This window comes from Triturus cristatus, chromosome 2_1 (assembly GCF_964204655.1).
Source record: "Triturus cristatus chromosome 2_1, aTriCri1.1, whole genome shotgun sequence".
Taxonomy (NCBI): domain Eukaryota; kingdom Metazoa; phylum Chordata; class Amphibia; order Caudata; family Salamandridae; genus Triturus; species Triturus cristatus.
The window spans coordinates 381643749-381663995 of record NC_140581.1 but is presented as its reverse complement, the minus strand read 5'-3'; the positions used below and the strand labels follow the sequence as shown (position 1 = coordinate 381663995).

General features: G+C 45.9%; 1 protein-coding gene and 1 long non-coding RNA gene across 5 annotated transcripts in view; one reads left to right on the top strand and one right to left on the bottom strand.

The window, feature by feature from the left end:
- The window catches only part of LOC146865345 (ATP synthase subunit C lysine N-methyltransferase-like), a 262764-nt gene that overhangs the window by 75841 nt on the left and 166676 nt on the right, over positions 1–20247 (top strand). For 2 of the 4 annotated variants that reach the window (XM_085631416.1, XM_085631409.1), the window contains exon 3: positions 3803–3907. The exons of the other annotated variants lie outside the window; for them this stretch is intronic. In XM_085631416.1, coding sequence (XP_085487542.1) covers positions 3803–3907 — 105 coding nt within the window. The remainder of the gene's footprint in view (positions 1–3802; positions 3908–20247) is intronic. 4 annotated transcript variants of the gene reach the window in all.
- Positions 1–20247, bottom strand: part of LOC146865346 (uncharacterized) — a 35064-nt gene that overhangs the window by 2738 nt on the left and 12079 nt on the right. The window lies entirely within an intron of this gene.

Below are 20247 nucleotides of genomic sequence, written 5' to 3'. Positions count from 1 at the left end.
GTCAAGAAAACACAATTTAATTCAGATTTTTTTTTAACATCTTTATATTAACAGAAATAAAAGCTTTCTGTTTAATGAGACAATATACATAGCAGTGGGTCAGCCAAACAATTATAGGACAGTATTCATCCTGCGCAGTACCCTTGGTTCGCTAGTAATCCGTGGCACTTCCAGTTAACCCCTAAACCCCCCCTGCACTCTTGTGAACCATACCCCATTTCAATTCAGATTTAATAACAAGATTAATATTGCAAATAGCTACACAGCACTAAACAGAAAATCAATAGACAGCTGAGAAATCCTCTGTGAAGAGAAACAGGATAAAATTTGAGGTTCAGTTATTAATCATACAAATTCAGTTATTAATCATACAAACCAAGCAATGCTGAGCAGTTCAGGTTCGTCCTTAGTTAAATCTGGTTAAGTCACAGTCGGAGTCAGTTAACCTCTCAGCCGAAAGGTTGTTTCCCTGCACACTTTACCAGCTGGCAAAGCACAGGATTCGAGGTTGCAGAGAGTTATAGTTCAGTTCATAAAAGTCTATTCCACCGGATGTGGATGGAAAGGGGTAATAGAAAAGATGCTAGGGATCAAAAGTCTGTCCGACAGCATGCCAGGCAGGGACGGAAGTGATAGCCAACAGCCCCCACTCCTACGAGGGGGCAATTATATCTCAAATGTTCCAGGTTTATACCCCTTAACGTATCCATTTCATCAGTCCAGGGGGTTCTCATTGGTCACTCATAGTGGGCTTTTGTGGGGTGATCAGGGTGATCAGTGAAACACACAAATCCGAGAGAATTAAGTAATCCTTTTTGCAAATTTCATTAAATTCCATTAAGTTAATTTGTGTGCCCAGCTCATCATTTCCACGGAAGTGGATGGAGCTTTACTTTGCTTACAGTCCGTCTGTTTGAAAGCCCCTTTCGCTGGGTTTGCAACAATTCTGTTACATTTCTAGCAAACAGGCTCCTTTGCGAGAAGTGAGTCCTTTGTTAGCAAATACAGAAATGAAATTCCACCGAATGTTCTCATAGGACTTCGGTGAGTGCCTCACATGATTTTACATTAACGCATTGTAAGAGAAGCATTTGAGGCCTACATGAAAATCCTTTTGAATCACTACTGGTTAATTCCATTATAACTCACATTTTTGTGTATGCATTTCGATTCTCTCCATTATAGTAGTTATAATTTCTTTCAAGTACTACATCTCAATATTAGGTTCTACAAAAAAATAGTGTTCGAAAGCATTATTTGTATGTTGTCTTTAATCAACTCATATTTTTTATGTGTCACTCACGATACATGTTATTTGTAGACGTTACAAAAGCTCAAATTTTCACTACATAAAATCAGTTTAGTTGAAACTATTTTGAAATTCGAGAAACTTCATTATGCGTACACAATTTCAGGAACGATGCACATTTTAAGGTTGCATCACACAACTCTGTTAACGATGTTTTATTTTCTCACAACTCGTAAATATGTTCATGTAAAGTTTCTCATGTTATTTCTTTTATTTGGTTCACATTTTCATATCATCACTTTGAACAATTGGATGCTTTTACAATGCAGTATGTATGCTCACGTTTTTTCTTTTTTTTTCCTTTTTCGTCTTAGCCGGTTAACATGTAGTTATCAGTAAATATTTGTTGAATGATCTTTTACAGTTGAGAATTGATAAGGGCAGGCATCCATCAATATCTACGCTCCATCACTATGATGTGACAACAGTGTGATCCCAACAGCGTGAGCCAGCAGGACATGGGCTCATCGAGAGAGGAACAGGCAGCAGGAAAAAGTTATGTCATAGCCTCTTCAAAAGTTCAATATCTATTAGAGCGTTGTTTTCCAGATACAGGGAGGGCCTATCCTGGGCATCTCTGCACTATGTTGAGAGAAAGGGTGTAGGGGACAGTTGAGATCTACAAAAACATTTATGCCTACTGAATGCAGCTCATGCTGTCATTTTACAGTCTCTGCTTTCTAATATAAAACTGATCCGCAGTTATTAAAACAAGAGAGAAGCCCATAGCCCAGCAGTGTTTCAGAGTACAAGTCAGAATCAGTCCACCGTGGTGTTCCCTCCTCGACACTTTCACACCTGAACTCTACTAGCATGTCATCAGGGTAAACAAAGATACATGTAAACAAAGATACATGTTTGTATCATACATGTCAGCAGTCATGATTAGCATTTTCTTCTTAATAGTTTTCTTCCATCTTACACTTAAGTCCTTCTGGTGTATGGTCTGGGTAACTTTTAAATCAAAATAAAATGAAAAAGTGCTTGAGTATGTATTTTTATTCCCACGCTTCACTTGGAGCTGTATCTGTAACTGAAACACAGATGTTCCCCAAACTCAACATTAAAATGACCCAAATTTCCATGTAATTTCTAACCTGTAGAGGAGTTCACAGGGGCTCTGGTGACAAGCAGGATACAGGTGATGGTCTATAAGGTCTGGCTGAGGCACCAGCGAAAGAGCTGCCCAGGATTTTGTAAAGTTTATCTCTTGGGCAAGCTAAGGGCTTCTTGCGCCATCGGAGGGCCAGCAGTGGGTAAATCCTGGTAGTAAGTGGGCACATTTGTGGAAAAGCTGCAGCTTAGGACAGCGGTAAGGCAGACTCCCGAGCACAGGCAGAGTGGCTCTGAAAGTCTGGCCGTGGGCTCTCTGCATCCTAGGACTAGCTTATAGGGCACTGGGGTCTAGCCTGGCACATCTTACCGAGTCTTTAATGTCAGCCTGGGGACCTGTGTGGGCCTGATGAGGGCGCATCTTCCTGCTTACATGATTGTGGTTATGAGGTCTGCACGGGAGGCGTCCACTCTCAAGCTTGACTTTGTGCTATACCCATGCTGTGCGTGGGGGACTCTTGAATTACTGCTGCGCCTGATTTATGCGTTAAGGACCCTTGCAGTGCCTGTGCTAGCTTTATGCTATTATGACCATGGGCTACTTAGAAAAAAGTGCCCCTCTCATCATACCCCAGCTAGGGAACATCTATCACCCACCTCCAGCCCGGTGCAACAAAGATGGCTAAAAGTGAGAACGTCACCCCAGTCGAAGGACCTCCACTCAGGCACAAACTGCGTCCCCTCCTCAGGGCAGAATACAAAAACCGACCTCCATTTCAAATTAATCTTGAGAAGTGAACGGTACAGGGTGACGTTTAACTGAGCAAACTCAACTCACAGGGGTAGTGTCTGAAGAATGCTGAGTAGGGGTGCCTCCAGTCTAGTTACTCTCAAACTGCCCGGCTTCTCGCCAAATAGTTTCACTGTTTTAATGTATAACTGCAGGCAGGAGGCCTCGTGAGTTGAACGTTTGCTACTGACAGATGCAGTGTTTTGAGGGGCATGAGTTTGATCTCTGCTAGGCACATTCAGCCCCCGATGCTTCCGCAGCCGTAGAAACGGCAGACGTGTGGCATGAAGCACTACGTAAAAGCAAGTTCCAATAATTCTTAACTAATTATGCTGCTCCGGCGCTCCGAACTGACAGTGAGGCGACGAGATACTGTTTTATAAAGCAGTTAATAAAAAGACAGGTCCCTAAGCATCTACACATCTATGCCGGGATGTTTGGATGATAGGAAACAATAATCGGATACATTCAAAACATTTATGGAATGTGTCTTGCTTTAGAGTTTTTTTCTTGGATGGGTACATTGAATTAATTGTCATTTAGAGTACAGCTTATTTATTGGCACATACAACCTACAGACTTGAGTATTTGCAGAATCAGTATCATGCGTTTTTTGCATTGTTTTATATTCTCCACCTTATGTTGCACAGGTCCCGTATCTATCTTCAGGCAGAGCTCAATGTGAAAATGTGATGAAGCTTCTGAAAGGTCGCCGAGGGCGTCTGGTTGACCTAGGGTCAGGGGATGGAAGACTGGTAAGAGTTTGTGCCCGTGTTCTTTTTTAATCTTCAGTTTCATATCTTACAGCAAATGCACACAGGTTGCTAGCTTTCCTTTCGTCGCGGGCCCTTCTTGCGGAACTAGAAGCGGTACCTTTAAGTTTAAGCTGTAAAACAGAAAGCGGCATGCAACTTGTATGGTGCAGGGCGACAGTCACTTACCCTTCTACGAATTGAGGTTTTCCGGCACATCGATTTATCATTTTGGTTTTTACTCGTGCTGTCTGGTTTCATCTGGGTGATGGGTGTCTTTTCTGTTCACTTTTTCTTATCCTCAACTGTTCTTGCATCAATTGGTCCCCCACCTCACTTCACTTGGGGTCCAGTAGACACTGACACTCTCAAGGACTGCCCAGATATTTAGTTAAGGCCGTCCTGTGAGAACCCCCTCTTCCATACCTGATTTAGCATCGTGTTCCCAGGGTAATGCAGGACTGGTGAACAAAGCCGGTCCCTGTGCAGAAGTAGCATCACGTTCCTGGGACAATGCAGGAATGGAGAGCAAAGCTGGTCCCTGTGCAGAAGCAGTAGCATCATGTTCCTGTGGCCATGAAGGACTGGTGAATAAAGCTGGCCTCTGTGCAGAAACAGTAATATTGTGAACCTGGGGCCATGCAGGACTGTGAACAAAGCTGACCTCTGTGTAGAAGCAGTAGTATCACGTTCTTGTGGCCATGCAGGACTGGTGAACAAAGCTGGTCCCTGTGCAGAAGCAGTAGCATCATGTTCCTGTGGCCATGAAGGACTGGTGAATAAAGCTGGTCCCTGTGCAGAAGCAGTAGCATCCTGTTCCTGTGGCCATGAAGGACTGGTGAATAAAGAAGGCCTCTGTGCAGAAACAGTAGTATTGTGAACCTGGGGCCATGCAGGACTGGTGAACAAAGCTGGTCTCTATGCAGAAACAATAACTTTGCGTTCCCAATGCCATGCAGAACTGTAGAGCAAAGCTGGCCTCTGCATAAGCAGCAGCATTGCATTTCCGGAGCCATGCAGGGCTGGTGATCAAAGTAGTTCTCTGTGCAGAAACAATTCCATCGCATTCCCATTATTATCCAGGACTGGAGAGCAAAGCTGGCCTCTGAACAGAAGCAGTAGTATCGTGTTCCCAGTGTCATGCAGTACTAGTGATCAAAGCTGACCTCTGTGCAGAAACAGTAGTATTGCGTTCTTGGGGCCATGCAGCACTGGTGATCAAAGCTGTCCTTTGTGCAGAAGCACTAGTATCGCGCTCCCGGTGTTACGCAGGACTGGAGAGCAAAGCTGGCCTCAGCAGAAGCAGTAGCATCATGTTCCTAGTGTCATGCAGTACTAGTGATCAAAGCTGGTCTCTGTGCAGAAACAGTAGTATTGCGTTCTTGGGGTCATGCGTGACTGAGGAAAAAAGCTGGTCTCTGCGTAGAAGCACTGGCATAGCGTTCCCAGGGCCATGCAGGAATGGAGAGCAAAGCTGGCCTCTGAGCAGTACTCCCCAGGCACCAGACTCGATCCGAAAATGTTTTCAGAACTACCCCCTCACGTCGGCAGAGGGCACCGTATGACTCCATACTGTCATCGTCCACGTATGCAATATCACCGGAATTCAAATAAGCCCCTCCCCGACACGCTGAGGTCAGTTTCTTCTTTTCAGAGCACAACGCGGTTCTAGAGAAGCAGTTACCTCAGGCTGTATGGCCTACTTCGATGTTTTCATCGTTGAACTAGTGTGCTTGTCTGTTCAAATCTTGTGGGTCTTGTGGATGGCATATGTTGTCCATGGACCCTCATTCCATTTGTATGTAGTGCTGGGGAGAGTACCATGACATACTCCTGCCGTCTACATGTCATTTGAGATGTCATCAGTGATGTAATCAGTGATGTCACCTACCATGTCATGAATGATGTAATATGTGACTTCATCAGCAGTGCATTGCGGGTGCGCGAGTTATAGTTAGCTGAACTAACTATAACGGTGGAATTTCTATGGTTTTGTAAGAGTGAAATGTCCAACTAACTATAACTTCCATGAAACCTATGGTTTTTTCAGTGAATTTCTATGGTTTTTTAATGCTAATTTCTAAGTATCCTATTAAGTCCCCTTGAATCCTGAAGGTCCCTGGTGGCCAAGTAGCCCACCAGGTACATCCAGTAAGTGCCACAGAGCTGCGTTTCAGAGAGATGTTCTGAGGCCATGCCCCTTTTTACACCACGCTGCAAACGTGGCTTCTGGCGCACTGCTGCTCAGAGGATGAAGTCCACTTGTGTCTTGAGGTCCTCAGGACACAAGAGGACCTCATCGCCCCACCAGCAGTGCACCAAAAGCCACGTTTGCAGTGTGGTGTAAAAAGGGGCGTGGCCTCGGGGCACCTCTCTGCAACGCAGACCTGTGGCGTTCACAAGAGGTACCTGGTGGACTAGTTGGCCCCAGGGGCCCTCAGGATTGAAGGGGAATTAATCCCCCAACTTAAAATGCGCCACAGGGCGCGTTTGCACAGTGGTGTCGGCAGGGGACGTGGCCTAATGTGACAAGTCTGAAAACCTGCCCTGTGGCACGTTTTAAGTTGGGGGATTAAGTCCCCTTAAATCCGGAGAGTCCCTGAGGGCCAACTAGCCCACCAGCTACTTCCAGTAAGTGCCACAGAGATGTATTGCAGAGTGGTGTAAAAAGGGGGCGTGGCCTTGGACCACCACTCTGCAACGCAGCTCCCTGGCGCTTACTGAAGGTACCTGGTGAGCTGGTTGGCCCCCAGGGACCCCCAGTATTGAAGGGGAATTCATTCCCCAACTTAAAACGCACCACAGGGCACATTTGCTGAGTGTTGCTGGAAGGGGGCGGGGCCTCCACCATGATGCCGGTATTTTTTAATTTTTTAGAGGGGGGCTGTGTGGCCCCACTTCTTTTTCAATTTTTTGGGCCCTGGGGACCCCATCCCCAGGGCCTGACCCTTTTTAAAAAAAAAAAATGTAAATGGGAAGGGGGGCGTGCGGGCCCCCCTCCCGGGCCACTTCTAGCCCCGGGGGCCCCCGTCCCCCGGGGCCTGGCCACTCCGTTGGGGACCGTGGGGGGAGCCCCAATGCCCCCATGGTCCGCCGGCTCCCCGACTCCTGCGGGAGCCGGCATTGCTTTTCCACACGTGGAGCTGCTGACATGCAGCTCCCCGTGTGGAAAAGAAATCTGCTTTGGATTTTGGAAGCGAGAGCAGGAAACCTGCTCTCCCTTCCAAAATCCTAAGCAGAGTTTGTAATGACAGGGCGGGAGCCCTGCAGACAGGGCGGGAGCCGCATGGCTCCCGCCCTGTCATTGCAAACAGCAGTGTCCTGGGGGTGGGCACCCCAGGACACTGCAGGAGCCAGCCCTGGGGGGTGGCAGTCCCCAGGGCCATCAAGGGCTCCAGGAGAGACTACTATTGCACAGCCCTGGGGAGGTGGCAGTGCCCGGGGCATGTGGGGGGGGCTCAAGCCCCCCCACACAGGTTTAAAGTAAAAAAAAAACAAGCTCCGGGGATGGCGGTCCCTGGGTCTGCGGGGGGCCGTGTGCCCCCTCAAATTTTTTAGAAAAGCCCCAAGAGGTGGCAGTCCCCGGGGCTTGGGGGTCCTTGGGAGCTCCCCCACAAGTTAAAGTACAAGCCCTGGGGGGTGGCCGTCCCCGGGGCTGCGGGAGGGCTGCATGCCCTCCCGCATATTATAAACATAGCCCCGGGGAGGTGGCGGTCCCCGGGGGCCCCCGCGGTCCTCCGCAATTACAAAATATAAAATAGACAATGCCCCTGAGCCCTGGCCCACCTGGGGGTTTATAGAAAACGAAGCGCGGGAAATTATTTCGGCAGGATTCGCGATCCCAACGCGACTTCCGCCGAAATTATAAAACAATATCTGCTTTTTTTGGCCCTGGGGGTCCTTGTGGGACCCCCTGAACAGGCTTGGGGGTCAGGGTGTTTCTATCCTGCCCCCTTTTCTTGTTTTTCAACTTTGTTTGACCGTTTTCTTGTGACTCAGTTCTACCGTGTCACAAGATGGCTGTCAACACTTCCTGGTTTGGAGTGTTGGCAGCCAATCACAGTGAAGCTCGTGGTTGGGAGGGGTCAAGAATCCACCGCGTCCCGAGATATCGAAACTTTTATTTTTGAATTTCTCAGCAACTGCTGAACGGATTAACACTATTTTTAAAAAAAGGACACTTTCTTAAGCAAGCACTACCTTTTGCCAAATTTGGTGTAATTCTGTTCAGCAGTTCGGGCTATAGCCGTGGCTAAAGTTTCCTATGGGAAATTGGTTTTCTGACCTCTATTTTTTTAATTTCACAGGAACTACTGAACGGATTTACACAACAAAAAGGACTCTTTTTGAACCAAGGGCTACCTTTTTGCCAAATTTGGTGTAATTCCGTTCAGCAGTTTGAGCTGTAGCTGTGTCTAAAGTTTCCTAAGAAAATTAACATGGAGAAAACACGTTTTGGGACCCCCCTTTTTCTCGGCCCCCGCTTGGCGAATCACCCCGAAATTTCCGAAACAGGAGCTGACCTGAGGTCCCCACTAGTTTTGAAAATTCCGCTATGATTCGTCAAACGACGCCAAAGTTATTGGGAAAACAAAAAATGCTTTTCCTATGGAAAATAGGTCCTAACTATAACTACCTACTGGCGACCGCCAGTTGGAGATATATATATATACATATATATCTCCATAAGGTAAAGTCGCACTCAGGGTTTTAATAAAGATTGATTTGACCGACGCGTTTCAACCTTACGGTCTTTGTCAAAGTCACCAGTGACCCAGAAGTGTCTGTATTTAAGTGCATTCAAAATTAATATGTAGACATAGAAGACATACAAGCATGTTGGAGTCTGACTGTGAGTGAAAACAGACTCGCCCTCACATTTTCAACATATCAAAGGCACAATGGAATTGACACGAGTGCAATATAGTGATACAGATAAATGTGATATTAAAATAAAACTTGAAACAACAACATTAATGCATATTGTATGTCAAGCGCGGGGATTTTCTTGGTCAAGTAAACACCAGGCAGTGTGGGAGCCGGCATCACGCCCAGACATGCTATAGTAAGCACTGGGGCCGCTCCCTGCTATTTTCCCAAAGACGCCCTGCCACTCCGTGAGAAAACAAAAACACAGTGGCTGCTGGAAATTTGTCGCAGACATCAGCAGGACATGTCAAATATGGCAGTGAAGACTGGCTATACTTTAGGAAGGTAAGTGCTTGAAACCAAAAAAAGCATCTAGCGTTCTTTTGTAACCCAGTTGTCTGCCAAGTGGCAGTGCTAACTGGTGATAGGTACAATGCCACATGGCGCTATTTGGCGCTACAGCCGGCCTCCTTAAAACTCATCAAGTGATCCAGACTGGTGGAAAAGACACTAGAACCCCACTGCTCCTAAAGAAAAAATTCCTCTATAAAAAGAAAAGAAAAATAAATCACACTAATAGTACCCCACCCAAGGTGCTATACAAAAAGTGCGTGGATATTGGTCACTAATGGTCTCAGCAGCTGCTTAGTACAAGTGACATTCCTGTTTTCATCATGACGGTAGAGATGCAAAAAGGTGAGAGCAAGGGAAGGGAGGGCAGACAGGGGGAATTTAAGGGGATGGGTAAAGAGAGAAAACGGGTAAAAACAGAGAATAAGAGAGGGGAGATGATGAGAGTGAATAAGACTCCTTGACGGATAGCAGTATATACAGTGTCCAAAAACATGGAAGGGCACCACTGGTATATAGTATCCTCTCTATCCTAAGTGGACATGAAGGTCTTTCTCATGATTAAGGCCTCCAGGAATTTTACTCTGCAGTCGGACAATATACTCAGATTCCAGACGCCGCAAGTTGCGTTCACAGTCCCCTCCTCGGGGTTGGGCTGCAATCCTGTCAATGCCAAAATAAGAGATCTTAGAACTAATGTTAGTCACACCCCTATGCTCCAGATCGCAGTGCTTGGCAACTGTATAGGTCAGATCCCTGTTCCTAACAACACGCATATGTTCCAAAACTCGCTTTTTTACTGGAAAGATAGTGCTACCAACATAGCGAAAACCACAAATGCACATCAGGACATAGACGACAAATTCGGTGTTACAATTGATAACTGTTCGTATTTTTTCGCTTTTACCTGTTGGCAAATTATAACGCTTGACATTGCAACTGTTGCTGCAGGCCTTTCAGCAACCACCCTTATGAAAACCCGGGAGTTCCCTCAACCATGTTCCTTGTGTCCTGCTGTTTTGTGTTAGGTGACTATGTACCACTGTGTCCTGTAGTGAGTCACATTTCCGATAAGTGATGTGAGGCCTGGGACTAACCAACTTGCCTATTACCATATCCTGCCTGACTAGGTACCAATGCTTGCATATGCTTTTTTGAAAGGCCTGTGAGGCATTGTTAAAGGTAGTTATAAGCCTCACTTCTTGCTTGGTCTTATTCTGTGTCTTAGGGATCAAGAGACTATCCCGATCTCTTGTGGATACCTTTCTAACTGCTGCTCTAATGGTTTTACCTGAGTAACCGCTTGCCTTAAAGCGGCCCAGCATGTTCTTTTGTTCCATAGCAAAGGCCTCTGCGGAACTGCAATTACGCTTTGCCCTGAGGAGCTCACCATAAGGTGACCGGCAGTAGCGCCAAATGGCGCCACGTGGCATTGTACCTATCACCAGTTAGCACTGCCACTTGGCAGACAACTAGGTTACAAAAGAACGCTAGATGCGTTTCTTGGTTTTCAGCACTTGCGTTTCTAAAGTATAGCCAGTCTTCCCTGCCGCATATGAAATGTCCTGCTGATGTCTGCGACAAATTTCCAGCAGCCACAGTGCATATGTTATCCCTTACACACAGTGGCAGAGCGTCTTTGGGACAATAGCATGGAGCGGCGCTAGTGATTACTATAGCATGCCTGGGCTGACGGCACAATGCCGGCTCCCACACGGCCTGGTGTTTACTTGACCAAGAAAATCCCCGCGCTTGACATACAATATGCATTAATGTTGTTGTTTCACTTTTTATTTTAATATCACATTTATCTGTATCACTATATTGCACTCTTGTGTTAATTCCAATGTGCCTTTGATATGTTGAAAACGTGAGAGTCTGTTTTCACTCACAGTCAGACTCCAACATGCATGTATGTCTTCTATGTCTACATATTAGTTTTGAATGCACTTAAATACAGCCACTTCTGGGTCACAGAGTGACTTTGACAAAGACCGTGAGGTTGAAACGCGTCAGTTAAATAAATCTTTATTTTTCTTAAAACCCTGAGTGCGACTTTACCTTATGGATGCAAGACGTAAGGAAACGGTAATTAGATAGCGGGTCCAGCGCCCGCCTCTTCACACCAACCCCACCTGGTGGAAGTAGTCAGAGGAAAAGCTGGACGTGTGTGCTGATATATATATATATATATATATATAGAGGCGAGAATCAACACTGGAGCCGTGGCCTCTGTTCCAAAGTGTGTTTATTTAGTGAACACTAGGTCCAACGCGTTTCGGAGTTTACCTCATTCCTTCTTCACGGGCAAAAGATAGTGTTACGTCAGTTTCATTTAAAGTGCTACTCCAGGCAATGTGCAGTAAACATAGAAAAAATACTTTCCGTGTTCGTCATCTGAACTGATAAGGTTAATACATCAATATACAAACAATATTTGCAGAAAATCTTAGGGACTGGCTGAAGCATGGAAATGGATACTCTGATGACCCATATGTGAATGTGGGGGAACCACTAGCTTCAGACCCAAATCAGTGTTTATACACAAATCAACAACGAGGCTATAAACTGCTTTGAGAAGGGCATGATCATAGAGCTAAAGAAACTTGAAAGACAAAAATCACATGTGAGGTCCAATTTGAAAAACTTGCACAAAGGGGCTTTATAAGAATTAGAATCAAATACCAGCATATTCATAAAAAAATCTGACAAAGATGCCAATGTGGTGATTTGGCTACTTGATATGTATCGTGAAGAAGGCAATACACAACTGTCAGACTTGGACAGATATTGTATTTCCTCCAAAGGAGAATATGAAAAAGCTGTAAAAGAAGTATCTACTAAACTTACGGGGTGGAAGGGCAGGGGATTGTTAAGCAAAGACGAATTTACATTCCTATACTGCAAGGATCCTAAAATCCCGGTACTCTATCTCCTTCCAAAAATTCCAAAAAATGCCACAAAACCACCAGGGAGACCTATCTTCGTGTGACAGAATGCTAGAGAACACATCCAAGTATGTGGATTATTTTCTGCAGCCACTAGTCCTAACCCTTCCCTCTTTCGTGAAAGACACCAGAGATTTTTTTAGAACCATTAGTAACATTAACTGGGAGGATAATTATCTGTTGATGAGCATGGATGTCAGCAGTCTGTATACTTGCATCCCACAAAAATTAGGTATCCAAGCATGCAGGTTCTTTCTGAAAAAAAGATCTCTATCATTCCTTTTTCATACGGAAATGATTATAGACATGATTCAGTTATGTCTTAGTAACAATTTTTTCTTATTTGATGGCAAGATGTTCAAACAAATCCAGGGGATGGCGATGGGAACCTGCTTCGTCCCCCAGCTTTGCAGGATTGTACCTCGGCTGGTGGGAGGAGCAGGCTGTCAACAAGACCAGACTATTTACTGACCACGTCGTCCTCTCGTTGAGATATACAGACAATATCTTCTGTGTCTGGAATGGCACTGAAGACCAGGCATGCAAGTTTGTCGATATTCTCAACCAGAATGACTTAAACTTGCACTTCACCAGCTTTACTGACACTATCACCATGGAATTTCTTGACTTAAAATTAGAAGTCAAATACAATAAACTCAGCAGCAAACTGTTCAGGAAGGCCACTGCATGCCAACAGCTGCCATCCTAAAAATCTCATCCGCAGCATTCCTTTTGACGAACTTTTAAGGGCCAGAAGGAATTGCAGCACTGATGAAAGTTATCAGGCTGAAAAATTGATCATGACCAAAAGATTCCTTGCACGGGGATACAATAAAACTCTGATCAAAGAAGCAACTGATAAAGTAGAGAAACTGAAAAGGGATGAGTTATTATTTCCCGAAACAAATACGAACACAGTGATGAAGAAAGAACCTCTTAGGTTCATCACTAAGTATAACAAGCAGGCTTGGGAAATAAGAAAAAGTCTAAAAACGTATTGGGCCTATCCTAAGGAATGACGATGACCTAAGAGAATATGTAGGGGAATATCCGTCCCTCACTTTCAGAAAACCTAGATCGTTAAGTGACAGTCTATGTAAAAATATGTTACCTAGTAATGTTAAACACAGTGACATTAGATGATATGTTACATGCAACAAGTGCAAGGCTTGTAAGTTTAGCACCAACTGCAAACTCATTAAACTCAGCAATGAGAAGGCTCCCTTTGTAATACACAAACATGTAAACTGCAATACGGAATACGCTGTATATGCGTTAAAGTGCCCCTGTAATACATTTTATATAGGAAGCACTATTCATAAAAGTAAAAAAAGAGTACTAGAACATCTTAGGGCTATCAACAAAAATGACAGAACATATCTGGTTGCCCGACATTTCAATGAGCACCACAATTCTAGCCTTCTGCGATTCGTTGTCCTTGACTGTATTCCATCTAGGTCAAGGGGTGGCAATAGAACGGCGGAACTCAGAAGGCTAGAATCTAAAATGATTATTAAATTCAACACTCTGGCCCCCATGGGGTTAAATGTTGATGAAGAGATGTCCGTACATTTATGAGGTCCCATCATATTTAAATGAATGGTTTTCAATCTCCTGCTCTGTTTTTTAAGATTTTGTGTTTAGTTACAATTTGGTTTGTGCACTTTTTCTAAGTTTTTAACAGCATCATCTTTATCTGATTTTCTACAGATGACAATTGGGACTAATGAGAAGCATGATTATGATTGTTCGTATATAAGGTGGTTAATGAAAAAAGATTGCAGACTCATATGTGCGGAACTTTAATTGTGATTAAGCAATAATACAGGTTTTAGCCTGTTATTTTGATCATGGACATTTTATGTTTTGCATTTGATTTTCCTTGTAGCTGGAATTGTTTTATCTCAGCCCACAGGGGCATAATTGAGGAACCTGAATCTCATACAATTCATGTTGATGGGTTGTTCAAAGGTTACAATGATTATCAAGAATGACATCTATTGAGTTGTTTCCAGTGTTTGGGTGAATATGCCCACCTGGGCTTTATGGGCGTTGATTACAATAGATTGCCTACAGCGAGGTCCTTTATTTTGTTTACCTGTATTCTTGAGTACATGAGTTCCGACATACAGTGTCGCGATCAATATTAATGTGTTAATTTTTGGCCACTTGACGCACAGCGGTTCAACAATATAGCTAAACTATTGGGTTGTCAGCAACAATGTTTACATTCATGCATACGATGTTTATTTCAATGCGTGCGATCAGCTAAACTTTCAGACCGACGATATTGTTCTTAAAGTCTCCAATGTGATATATGTTTGCATTTTCATGCTTCAGCCAGTCCCTTAGATTTTCTGTAAATATTATTTGTATATTGATGTATTAACTTTAACAGTTCAGATGACGAACACGGAAAGGATTTTTTCTATGTTTACTGCACATTGCCTGCACTAGCACTTTAAATGAAACTGACGTTACACTATCTTTTGCCCGTGAAGGAGGAGTGAGGTAAATGCCGAAATGCATCGGACCTAGTGTTGACTGAATAAACACACTTTGGAACAGAGGCCACGGCTCCAGTGTTGATTTTCGCCTTTACCGAGGAGTTACGCATTGTTTTCTTTGTGAATTTATGGGGGTAGCTACCCCTGCCGTGTGCCCGCTGTAGAAGAGGCTTGGGTACAGCTAAACTTTATGGTGGAGATGTATATATATTATGTATATTGCAGTGCATATATAGTGTGTATTTTATTTATATGTGTTATGCTATATTTCGTACCGAGGGACTACGTATAGCTTACATGGATGGACCCTTCATTCGTATCTTGCAGTGTCGTCTTCACTTAGTCACTATGTATGCACTAGCTCTCCTTTCCACCTCTATGGGTTCTACATGTTGAATGATTCCCATCGGTGTCATTCTTTCTGTGGGATTTCGTTTTTAACGCAAGTGTTGCGCTTGTCAATACTTGTTTTCACTATTTTTTTGGGTGGTTGCATTAATCCATACTCCTTCACTATGGATCTATTCTAAGGTTCCTTTCTCAGTGTCTCAGTGTCTCTTAGGACAGGTTTGTCATAAATGTATATGCTACTACCTCTGGCCTTCTGAGCCCCAGCTGCCCATGGGTTCGGTTCATGGGCCCATTATCTCTGTGCTTTGTGGAGTACGTTTGACTGATGTAATGGTTTTCTTAGTCAGGGCCCTATAGCTTAGCGGCATTGGCTGTTGCCTTTGGGTTAACAAGTCACGGCCAAGTATGGATCAGATCCCACCTTGGAAGCGACCTAGTATTGTGTTTATATTGAATATTGTCTACGGACACATTTCTGTTCCTCTGCTTTTCACTGTCTTTATGACTTTTCTTGCTTGTGGTGTTTGCCACAGTTCTTAAGGTGAAGTGTATGCTCTTTCTCACCTAACTTTCTAAGAGTGTCCAGTCTCTGCTGTCTTATTATAGACCAGCAAGTTCTATTCAGGGATTTTTAGTGCGATCAGTTTGCAGATGCTCCTCCAGAGATGGTATTGCTTGGGTGTCTCTTCTAAGGTAAGGAATCTGTGGCTAGACGTCTTTATCAGATGAACAAGTTACTTACCTTTGGTAATGCCTTATGTGGTAGAGACATAGTCTAGCCGCAGATACCTTACCGACCCACCCATCCTCCCATTCTACAAACTGTTTCCATCTTACCTTAAAGATCCCTTTCTTGGTATTCGCATACCGTGCATTTCGACTTCGTAATTGTTAATTGAAAAAGATATTTATCTTTTTTGGCACACTGTTTCCATAGCCAGTTTCTATGATGGCTCCACGTTTTGGTGTAGTTAATAGTCACAGAAGAAACTGATGTCAGCGCATGGGGTAGGGGTTTATATGGACTCTGGTGTCGTCACATATGTAAACGACGTTGATACGAAGTTGCACGGCACCCTCTACCAACGCGCAGGGGTACTGCTGTCAAAGTTTCCAGATCCCGTCTGGCGTCTGGGGAGAATTCTAAGATAAGGAATCTGCGGATAGACTGTCTCTACCAGTTAAGGCATTACCAACGGTAAGTAACTTGTTCTTCGCTATTGTCTGTCCATTTGAATCATAAAGAGAGTTATGACTGGGAGAGTTCAATAGAAGGGTTGCACGCTGAATGGCCAACCTGACACTACCCTCCGAACGTGCATCATGGTGAATGACATGCGGAACAGCTCGTTTACTCACATTTGTCATTGATCAGTTCAAGCACAGCCAGCACTGAGTATCCCTTTAAAGACATGGGCATTGTATTTTGATATTCGTTAGAAGGGAGCAGTCTTTGTGGGAACACAAATCTTGTACTTTAGTTCCAATGTCAAGTACCCAACAGAACTCGGGCACACACCACTAGCTCAAACAATCAACGCTTGTTCTCCCTATGGGAAGGAACTTCTGGGTATTCCATATGTCCATGTTTTTCAACTGTAATGAAAAGCAATTTCAAATATTTAGAAAATAATACGTTTTTAACACTAAATGTGTTTTCTCTGCAATGTGTAAAATCCATAAATAGGGTTAATCATAGCTGACAAGGTTTCAGACTGCTTATGTGTGACATTTTCATAATTTCAGTGTTATTATGAGTGACATTCGACGACTATGAGTAACACCTTCTCGCAAGCAAAATCAAGCAATGAAGACGAGGGAAACATCTAAATATCAGAAATTACACCCATTTGAGCAATGAGAAACACTAAGAAGATCTTAAAACTGCGGCAAAGCACCGGAAATGGAAGGGCACTGTGAGACCCGACTGTACCAAACAGGATGTGAGAGGCCATACAGCCCGCAAATAAGCCTCATGTGTGACATTTTTATGGTTTCAGTGCACTTATAAGTGACATTAAACTGTCCAAGTGTGACACTTGAACAATTTCTCATGAGTAAAACCAAGTAATGAAGTGCACTGAAAGACACAATTATCAGAAATTAAACCGTCTTGAGAAATTAAGTTCTAAAAGTATCTTAGCTCTACTCCCACACTCTCACAGACAATGCCTCCATTGCACAGATCAGTAAGTGCTCTTTTGCTGGACTCACCTTTGCTACCAGAAGTAAGTCCTCCCTGCAGTCCCAGCCTGAGACGGAGAGCTTATTTGGCCCTTGGACAGGAGGGCAAGAGAGCTTGCTGGAGGTGCTCCATTAGTCCATAAGTGGCTGCAGCTCACAGTCTCTGCTTCGGTGCTTAGCGTTTATTTTCATTAGGAAACAACTTGCCTCGTAATATATTGCCCTTGTCTTATTTCAGTAAGTGTTAGCAGAGACTCACCATGGACTTTGTTGTCCCTATCGCCATTTAGATATAAGTCACAGTCATGCTTCATTTGGCCCTTTCTTTTGTATACAGACGAGGCATACAGTGTATTTGCCATTTAGAGTGTGACATGGTATTATTGCATTATGCTGGTATTTAGAAATAAAGTTGTATGCGACCCTTGACCCTGTGTTCAGGCAGGTTGCTCCCCACGCCGCACAGCTAGCTCCACCTGACTGTGCCTGTGTCCTTCCTCTCGCTGCTGCTGCGAGTTCGTGCCTCCTGTGCCTACTCTCGTTTTTACTCCATAAATTGCCCTCTTTTCTGGGCTGCTGTGTTTGCCTTTTTTCTCTTTTGTTTTCCTGCCCTCCTTCTCCCCGTAGCTCTCTGGTTCCTTTTTTGCTCCCTATAGCACTCTGATTGTCTTTTCCCGCTGCTGCGTCCCCTGCGGCCCGCCCCCTCGTTCGCCCTTTTGCCCTCCCACCCAGCTGCTCCTGGCTCCCACCTCCCCTTCTCAATGGCAGCCGCTGCACGGCCGCGCCGCTGGTGCACCAAAGGCACACCTAAAGCAAGCCCGTCTGCGCCCATCCGCGCCTGGACCGTGCCCAGCACCAGACCCCCTGGCCCCCGCGAGCGCCACGACACCAGACGCCGCTACAACGCTACCTCCTCCACGCACTCAATGCCGGCCGATCAACCACCTGCTTCCAGTCCACCCTAAAGCTCACCCACGGACCCTTCACCTGCCGAAACTGCAGCTTCACCAGCCAGCAAACAACTGCACGTACTGCCTCTCCCACCAGGGCAGGTAGAAACCATCTTAGATGCATACTACTCAGCACCCGCTCCATCCACAAGCACGCCGTCGAACTCTGGAACCTGCTCAACTCATCCTCCCCGGACGTTGCCTTCCTGATTGAGACCTGGATGAACCCCTCTTTGGCGCCCGACATTGCCATAGCAATCCCGGATGGCTACACGATTACCCGCAGGGACCACACCAACAGACCGGGAGGAGGAATTACCATCGTCCACCGGAATACACTTAGAATCTCGACAGCACTGAAGACCCCCTCAGCACCGCCGAACACCTGCACTTCCAGATCCACATCGATCCCTCGTCGATCCCTCGTCTACAGATCCCCTGTATCCCACCGCAGTTCAGCAACTCCATCACAGACAGTCAGTCCGCACTCATTGGCCTCCACAGTCTATATCCTCCTCGGAAACCTGAACTTCCACCTTGAGAACGCCAACGACAACAACTTCACCACTCTCCTCGCCAACCTCGGACTCAAACAGCTCGTCACGACACCCACCCACTCCGCCGGACACACGCTCGACCCCATCTTTTCCGCAAGAAACCATGTCACCTTCAGCCACACCACCGAACTCCACTGGACCGACCACCGCTTTATCCACTTCTCCTTCGTGAAAACCACCGCACACAACCACCCGCAACAAATCGCCCGCCGCAGCTGGAACAAGGTAACCGAAGACCAGTTAATCACCACCCTCGCCCTAGACCCACCAACCGACCACACCGACACAGCCGCCCGCAACCTCAGGCAATGGATCAACAACTACACCAACACCCTCACACCGATCAAGAAACCCTCAAACAGACGCACCGACAGAAGGTTCATTTGGTTCACCACCGACCTCCAAGTATCCAAGCAGGCTTGTCGAACACTCGAGAAGAAGTGGCGCCACGAACAGATACCGGACAACCACGCTGCCCTCAAGAACACCAGCCGCAGACACCACCAACTCATTCGAACCGCCAAAAGGACCTCCTTCAAGGAATGCATCGACAACAACACACACAACAGCAAAGAGCTCTTCACCATCGTGAAGGAACTCGCCAAACCCAGCTCCAGCTCTAACGACATCCTGCCGTCGCAAGACCTCTGCGACTCGCTAGCCACCTTCTTCCACCGCAAGATCATAGACATCCACGACAGCTTCAACACTCTGACCCCCGACACCCCAGACTTACTGCCCCCAAGCCACACCGGCCTCCTGCTCTCCTGGAACCACATCAACGATCAAAACCGCTCACTCCGGCTCACCGTCAGACCACTGCCCCCACCACATCTTCAACAAAGTGAGCTCCATCATCGCACCCCAATTTCGGAAGATCATCAACAGCTCCTTCGAGACTGCCACCTTCTCGAAGAACTGGAAACATGCCGAGATCAACTCCCTACTCAAGAAACCCAAGGCAGACCCAACGGCGAAAGTCATCGAGAAGATCCGCTTCCTCTAAGAGAACACCACCCTGGACACTTCCCAATCCGGGTTCCGCAGCAACCACAGCACCAAAACTGCCCTCATCGCCGCCACCAACGACATCAGAACCCTGCTGGACAATGGCGAAACCGCGGCCCTCTTCCTCCTAGACCTCTCGGGTCGCCGTCGACACCGTCTGCCACCACACCCTACGCACACGCCTCCACAACGTGGGGATCAGCAACAAAGCCCTGGACTGGATCACCTCCATCCTCACCGGCAGAACCGAGAGAGTCCACCTCCCTCGATTCCGATCCGAAGCCACCAAGATCACCTGCGGCGTACCCCAAGGATCATCCCTCAGCCCATCCTTTTCAACATCTACATGACACCGCTCGCCAACATCTTCTGATCGCACGACCTCAACATCGTCTCATACGCCGACGGTACCCAGCTGATCCTCTCCCTTACCAAGGACCCCGCCACCGCCAAGACCAACTTCGACGAAGGAATGAAGGCCGTCGCTGATTGGATGAAGAACAGCCGCCGGAAGCTGAACTCGGACAAGACGGAGGTTCTCATCCTTGACTCCACCCCCTCCGCCTGGGACGACTCCTGGTGGTCGGCCTCGCTAGGAGCTGCCGACACCCACCGACC